Here is a 7,500-nt window from a genome sequence, read left to right on the forward strand (position 1 = left end):
TGAGTTGCTTGATTACCGAGAGCTCTCTTCGTCGAATCAATGGCCTTCAGTTCAGTTAAAGATGACCAAAGAGTGTAATAAGACTAGTATTGTGCATGATCATAAAGACAATCACAAAGTGGGTGGATTAAACCCTCTAGCAGTTACGAAAGCTCAATTTTGCGCAATGTTTTACCATGTGACAGAAAGAACTAGACATAAAATAAAATATAAATGCTTGCACAGGGGAAATTGCCGTGTAGGAAAAAAGCCTTTGACCGGCCCCAAAACTGATTATGCCTTGACAGTTGTAGTGTACGTCCGTTTAACCGACACAAATGATCGGCTGCTTTTTCACGCGAGGTATGGGAACTGTTTCGAGGGTGACAGGAGAAACACAATTCATGCTGAATATTTTATGTTAATGGATGGTGAGTTAAGACAGGCTGTAAAGCTCCTGCGTGATCAGAAAGGTGGAAAAATTATAGTTTTTATGAACAAACAGCCTTGCTTTAGATCAACAAGACATCGTAAGGGCAAAATGTCTGCTTGTCTCAAGAGGAAAGAGTGCGCTCAAGATCTGGTGAATTTTTATAACCTGTATTGCTCTTCTCACGGAATTAAATTCATCATAAACCTCTGCCAATTACATAAAGTCGACGCGCCTCCCTCTCCATCTCCTCCAGAAGATATTCGGAATGCGCAGCAGGGCATGAAAATGTTGATTAATGCTGGTATTGAATTAAAGGCTATGTCTGAGGAAAGCTGGACACGACTCGCCACCTATGCTGACATTGCTCTACCGGAATACCAAGGAAGCGAAAGACAGAAGTTAGATCAACATATTGATAACTTTATTCACAGAATGGAAGTGGATTAAATCAGGGTTTGAAAGGAAAAAACAGAAACCGAGTCCTCGAGGAGCACTGCTCTGACTACTGCCTCAGTCATTCCTGCTTTTCAATCCTGTCATCATCACGACGGATGCTTGCCTTGTGAAGCACAAAATGGAGAATCAAGGGCTTGTTGTTTTTCACTGAGTCACAAATTGTAACTTTTTTGTGATTAACTGATAGCCAAGGCCTCCTGTAATGGCTTACATGTAAGCTCTGAAAAGTGGAAGGGTTAAGCTGAACTGAACTGAACAAGTCCTTTAAAAATAAACTTATACTTAGTAACACGTTTAGTATGGTATGATGGACATATTCTCAAAAGAAAACCAAGCTGATGGTTCTGTAATTGATCTCTTTTATAACTTTTCTTATTTTCATAGATCTCTTTTATAATGACGGCCAAATTAAATATTCATCTGTTCTAATTAATGCTAATGAGTTTTTCTAGCCTCGGTACGACGAGCAAATTCAAAAGAACTTTTGTTTTAAAATGAGGGCAGTAGGTCTTATTAACATGAACACAAAAGATGAAAGTGGTCTATACGAGATGCGCCACTGTCATTTACTCTGTCATCAACTTAAACCTGATCCGGAGGGAAATGGTTAATAATAAAGGATTTTGCAAAAAGTATTCTTTTTATACGATCTATAAAGAAAAATATTACATAATTTCACCTTGTATGAGTTACGATAAAATGTGGACTACAGCGCTTAATTTCAACAGATCTTCGGATTGCAAATACCTAAACTGATAAAATGAACCAAGCGCACTGCAGTATCTCCAGACATGGATCGTGCAATTAACGTTCACACAAAACGCCTGAGCTTATGTTGTTTAATAGTGCAGGCAGGGATGTATGTGACAACCAGCCAAAAAATAGCGTTCCAATAGTTGGTCTTCGAAGTTCTTTGTCAGGTAAGACAAAGCACCTCTGGCTGTATCAGTGCATGGGCCAAGAGGGGCTCCAATAAACTAACGCACATCCACTACGATGTCAATACAGGGTTTGAAATCGTAATGAACCTGTTTGCAACAAAGCGCTTTATACGCGAAGTTACGGAGGCTGGAGCGAGGGACACTTCTTAACGATTTAATCATTCAGTACTACTGAACTAATGCCCGAAAAGCGGTCAAGCCGTTCGTTATGTCATTGATCAGTTTTCATCTTAGTCGAATCCTCTTTGTGTAAAAACATTTAGAATAATTTAATTTAAAGAAAGTGTCCTTTCTCGCTGTCATTTCTGTGTTGGAGCTACCCCCCTTTGCATACCCCTACTCCCCCCAACCCCACTCCCCGCAATGTAAATGTAACGAGGCTCGGTCCAATGTTTTGATTTTTTGGTGCAAGACAAAACTTGACAAGACCGCTGTCCTTAGCCGTCTCAGGAACAATTTATGATGCATTAAGTGCTCAGGAATCATCAAAGAAAAGTGAGGTAAGGATAGGTTTTATTTTCTTCATCAATTTTATTTCGATTTATGGCGAATCCGTCTGAATTGTAAGATTCGTTTTTTTTAATTTGCAGAGCTCGAGATCACAGAATCTTTATCGTACTGCATCTATCCCACTAACCGCTCCTTCTCCAACCTGCGAACAGGCCCTCCGAGGGACTGGGGTTGAGGGTAGAATGAGGGTCTGCCCGCATGGCTTTGTTATTTTGAATGTCGCGTCCAAATTTTGGACGCGAAATACTGATTGGCTGAAATTAAATTACCTGGTGACGTCACCATTGACAAGCTCCGACAACAAGAAAGCCACTTCGCTTCGCAGAGATGAGGGGGTCAGAAATGCGTTTGAGAAAATTGTAGATTGTTGCAATTTTACCATAACTTTACATAATTAAAGGTCGGGCAACGCGATATAATGGCTTCTCTGCTGGAAGGAAAGGAAGTTCTGTCTCTGTTATCCACAGGATTCGGGAAAAGTCTTATTTCTCAACTGTTTTTCGTAGCGGCCAAAATACAACGAGCTAGGGCGACTTCATGTCACCGTGGTAGTTTCCTGTCCTCGACAAAGCATTATCGCTGATCACATTTGGAAAAAAAACCGAAAAGGCGGCTCCACAAATGATTGCTCGATCTCCTGGTAACTCCGCAATACTCCGATACACTTGAAAACAAAATATTCCAATTTTCAAATTATTGAATTAGTAAAATACATATCTATAACCACAAATACTCGATAAACCTTTGAAATAAAATGATGTAGGTGTTAGAATATCTGTCTAGTATTAAAGTGTGATGTAGTAGCAGTTGTAATGTCTGTATTTCATTAAAATAAATTTAAAAAGATAACTCCGCTTCTCTTTACCGAAATTTGGCAGCAGTTGTGGTCGACGAGTCTCACACAGTGGAGATGCGGTCAGGGAAAATAGATTTCTGTATCGCGATTCCCGTCGTTTGTGTGCTGAATTTTTCCGTGACGAACGAAACATATTTCCTGTGGAAGGGACTTCGACGAATTACCGTACAGAATATTCAGCTACGCTTTACAGCATCAGCAGTAGTTGTTAGGATTTTCTGGCGAAGGCTTCCTTTCCTTTACAGTTTTTTTTTAGTTTCTGCCTCGAGCAATTTCAAATACACAACGCGTGGCTTACTGCTTTTTCAATGCTTACTTCGGGTGCGCGCTGATTGGCTTATAGGGAGCTTAAGCACGCGCGTTTTTGAGACGCGGACGGCAACCGGCAGAGAACATTTCGCGTGTCACGACAGTGGTGTCTCCCAATTTTTATACCAATCATCTTTAACGGGAAAAAGATACTTACCAATGTAAACGTGGTTGCGTGAAGACAAGTTAAAAAGGAAAACAGCTCACTTACAGTTGCCGTCCGCAGCTCAAAAACGTCGCGTGCTTAAACTCCCCATAATTTTTGACAGCTCTCTCAGCGTGACACCAGGAAGCGGCATTCAAAATTCAAAGGGATGCGTGCAGGCTCTCCTTCTTTCCCACCGCAGACAGAGAGCCTTCTCGCAGGCTACTCCTTCTCAAGTTTGCACGATTTCATCTAGCTTCATCTATACCTGCGTCGTTACAGGTTATCATTAACGAATGAGAGAAGTGATCCTCGGACTTAGGTCGACAATTTAAGCTACTGTCTCTTTTTGACACCTAAAAAATTTACGTGGCTCCAACGGCATTCGAACCCATGATCTCTGCGATGCCGGTGCAATGCTCTCTGAAGCCACACACTTGGGAGAGGGTCTTGTTTCTGTGAAGGACTCGATGAATGAAATGAATCTACATTAACATTAGCAAAATTTCCATTAGTGCCAAGGTGCAAACAAGTGCATATTACATAGACCGAAAGGAAATTGAAAGTAAAAAGTAGAATGAAAATCATTTTGTCCTGAATTTCATATTTACGTCCGACGACATAGACACTTTTGAGAGCGAACTGATGTAATATAATATGCACTTGTCAGCATCTTTTGCATCTTGGCACTGATGGAATTTCTTCTAATGTTAATAGAGATTCATTTCATTGATTTACTCCTTCACGGAAAGAAATGAGCCTAATAAATTGACCTGCTCTGAAGTATTCTGCTTCAAAGATTCATAGCTCCGTTGGTAGAGCATTGCATCGGCATCGCAGAGGTCACGAGTTCGACTTCCGTTAGAGTCTTCAAGCGACCTGAATTTTTCAGGTGTCTAGCAGAAATGGTTGCTTTTAAAATTGTCGACTAAAGTCCGAAGATCACTTCTTTTCGCATTCGTTAATGATAACTCGTAACGACACAGGTAAAGATGAAGCTAGATGAAATCGTTCAAACCTGAGAAGGAGCGGTTGGTAGGATGGCAGGTGCGTAGCGTGGTCATTTTTTCAAGTACGCACAAGTACATATGATCTAGAAACCTAAGTAAACTAAGCGAAAAATACTGCGTTCTTTATTTCTTGTTCGAAATAGTTGTGTGAATGCAAGCAAAGAACAAAGCGTCTTGCCCTTATTTTGAGCAAACTTGGCGGAAACAAAACATTGTTTTGGTTGTGCTAGCGTGACTGGAATTGCCAACAACGTTCTTGGAACGTCGCTCCTTTGCAACTTTGCCTTTTTGTTGCACGGTGACCAAACAACACTGCATTGTTTATTGTTAAAAAAGCGCAATGCAAAACTAAGTGAGAACATGATATAGCTTTTGTTTTAGTTTTAGAATTCAATCAAAATGGTGTTTTCATAAGGAAATCTTGGTTGCGTACAAGTAAAAGTAAAAAATAGAAACAATTAGTTTAAAATCTCAAAATTTTCTGGTCACTTCAAGTACGCACGTGCGTATTTGCGTATAGGACGCTACGCGCCTGGATCATGGACGTGGTACGATAAAGATTCTGTGATCTCGAGCCCCGCAAATTGAAAACATGGCAATAAAACGAAGCTTACAATTCAGACCGATTCTCCATAAATCAAAATAAAAGTATTGAAAAAAAAACAACCTATCATTACCTCACTTTTCTGTGATGATTCCTGAGCATTTAATGCATCAGAAATTGTTCCTGAGACGTATGGGCGGCTGAGGAGAGCGGTCTTGTCAAGTTTTCTTGCACCAAAAAAGAAAAAACATTGGACCACGAGTCCGCAGGCATGAATTTCATGAGTTTGCGGTTATATTATTAAATCGCAAAAGTGGGATTTATAAATCGCACATTTGCGATTTACTTTGTGATTTTATAAATCGCACGCGCAATTACGAACTTTGCGATTTATAAATTGCAAAGTTCGTAACCTTGCGATTTATAATTCGCAAAGTTCGTAACTTTGCGATTTATAAATCGCAAAGGTACTTCAATGTGTTATTTATAAATAACACAAAATATAAGGGAAAAGTACTTAAATAATATTTTTACATTTGGCGCCCCATAACGTGGATGCGAGGCGATTTCGGGTTAAAACTACAAAATAGCCCGAAATTGCTTGACATACATGTCATATTATATTGTAATGCAAATGAGAAAAACTAACCGTGAAAAGGGCTCTTGAGCGATTCCCGGAAACCTGATGACGTGGATTTCCGAGAAAGTTCTCATCAGTTATTATTTTAGCAAAACTTGCTTTGTTCAAGTCCCTTTTAAACATAACAGAAAAGGTGTCTTCGCCAGCGAATCCGGTAACCATGGCAAGTAGGGTTGCCCTTCACTGCCCTGATTTTTACAGAATGGCAATGTCTGAGAAGGGGAACGTAGCTGTAGTAGATAAAATTCACAATTGCGTTTTTGTATACTGCAAAGGAAACTTACACAATGGTGATGAGAAATGATGGTAAGAAAACCGAACTTAAAATAAAGGATTGCTCACAGGACTTGATCAAATTTTACAATCTTCATTGCTCGCCAAACAACATAAAACTGACAATCAATATTTGTCAGTTGTATAAAGTCGACATGATAACTCTTCCGCAGGAGGCATCACTATCAGTGGATATAAATAACGCTCGGTTAGGCCTTAAATTATTCTTATCCTCTGGAATTCAACTGAATGCCATGACGCAAGAATGCTGGAGGAAACTTACCGAACCTGCATGCATTGAGCTACCTCACTACCAAGGTAGTGACAGACAAAAGCTTGACGAATACATTTGCAAGGTTTTATCAGAAATCAAAGCGGGGCCCTTCTTTCTTTTACCACCATAACTCGTCGAAAGTCTCATTTGAGTCACAACCAAGTCCATTCAAGACAGGATCCAGAAGAATTTCCATGGGTTGATCATTACGATTTCGCAAAAAAAAAAAAACCAACACACTTTCATTGAGTTTCCATTGATTTTTTATCAACCCTGAGATGTAGAGGCCAATCGGGCGAAAGTCACAAGTCAGGATCGAATTACTCGGCGCTCGATTAATCGTACTCAGTCCTGAAGCAAAAGCTTCTAGCTGCCCCATCTGCTTCCCTTCCTTTCGTTTGTTTCCCGGCTCTTCTAAACAACATAGGATGAAAGAGGTTGGGTGCTATTGCACTACATGATGTAATTAAAATATGGTTTCTTTAAACTATATTTCCTGCCATTTCAACAGTGTCGAACTGCATGTTATCCATCCGCTTTCTTGTTTTCTTGACGCTTTGATTTTGCTGACGCTCTTGCTTTTTAAAAATTTCGAGAATTTTTTATCACATGCAAGAGGAATTTACTCGTATGCACGAGCTTAGAACTATATATGTTCGATAGGTTGAACCCGCTTTTCCTTGAGATAAATGTGTGATTCTCATTTTATCTGGGATGATGTCTCGAAAGTGATTTTCTACATAGGGTTTGGGTAAAAAAATCCGGCAGATGGCTTCACGAATCACGAATCGTGGATTTCAGAAGCTTGCCATGTCAACACACATATGCTTCTTCATGTTTCTGATCACTTTACACAGTATTCCTGGATCATTGATTCCTCTCATAGGAAAACGCAGTACTCGACAGGTGGCTGGTCACTGAGTTATAGAGAAACTGTTTTACATGTTCGGATTCCCAAAAGCGCTGCATTCAGACAACGGAGAAGAATTCAGGAAAAAAAACATGACTGAGAAATCTCTTTACCGCGAACAACATCAATTTGTACACTGAGCACTAATAACACGGCAAATTTAAACATGAGATGTTTTTAAAGAAAAGTGCCTTCGATCAACTAAGTGGTGTGAAGTTGT

At 39.9% G+C, this 7,500-nt stretch overlaps 1 protein-coding gene across 1 annotated transcript in view; it reads left to right on the forward strand.

Moving 5' to 3' along the window:
* Positions 1 to 6,582, forward strand: part of LOC137995180 (uncharacterized) — a 7,026-nt gene extending 444 nt beyond the window's left edge. The window contains exons 1-2 of the mRNA XM_068840756.1: positions 1 to 522; positions 6,122 to 6,582. The exon at positions 1 to 522 is cut by the window's left edge and continues 444 nt beyond it. Of these exons, the coding sequence (XP_068696857.1) occupies positions 1 to 522; positions 6,122 to 6,500 (901 nt within the window). The 3' untranslated portion in view covers positions 6,501 to 6,582. The remainder of the gene's footprint in view (positions 523 to 6,121) is intronic.
* The last annotated feature ends 918 nt before the right edge of the window (positions 6,583 to 7,500 follow it).

This window comes from Montipora foliosa, chromosome 3 (assembly GCF_036669935.1).
Source record: "Montipora foliosa isolate CH-2021 chromosome 3, ASM3666993v2, whole genome shotgun sequence".
Lineage (NCBI taxonomy): Eukaryota > Metazoa > Cnidaria > Anthozoa > Scleractinia > Acroporidae > Montipora > Montipora foliosa.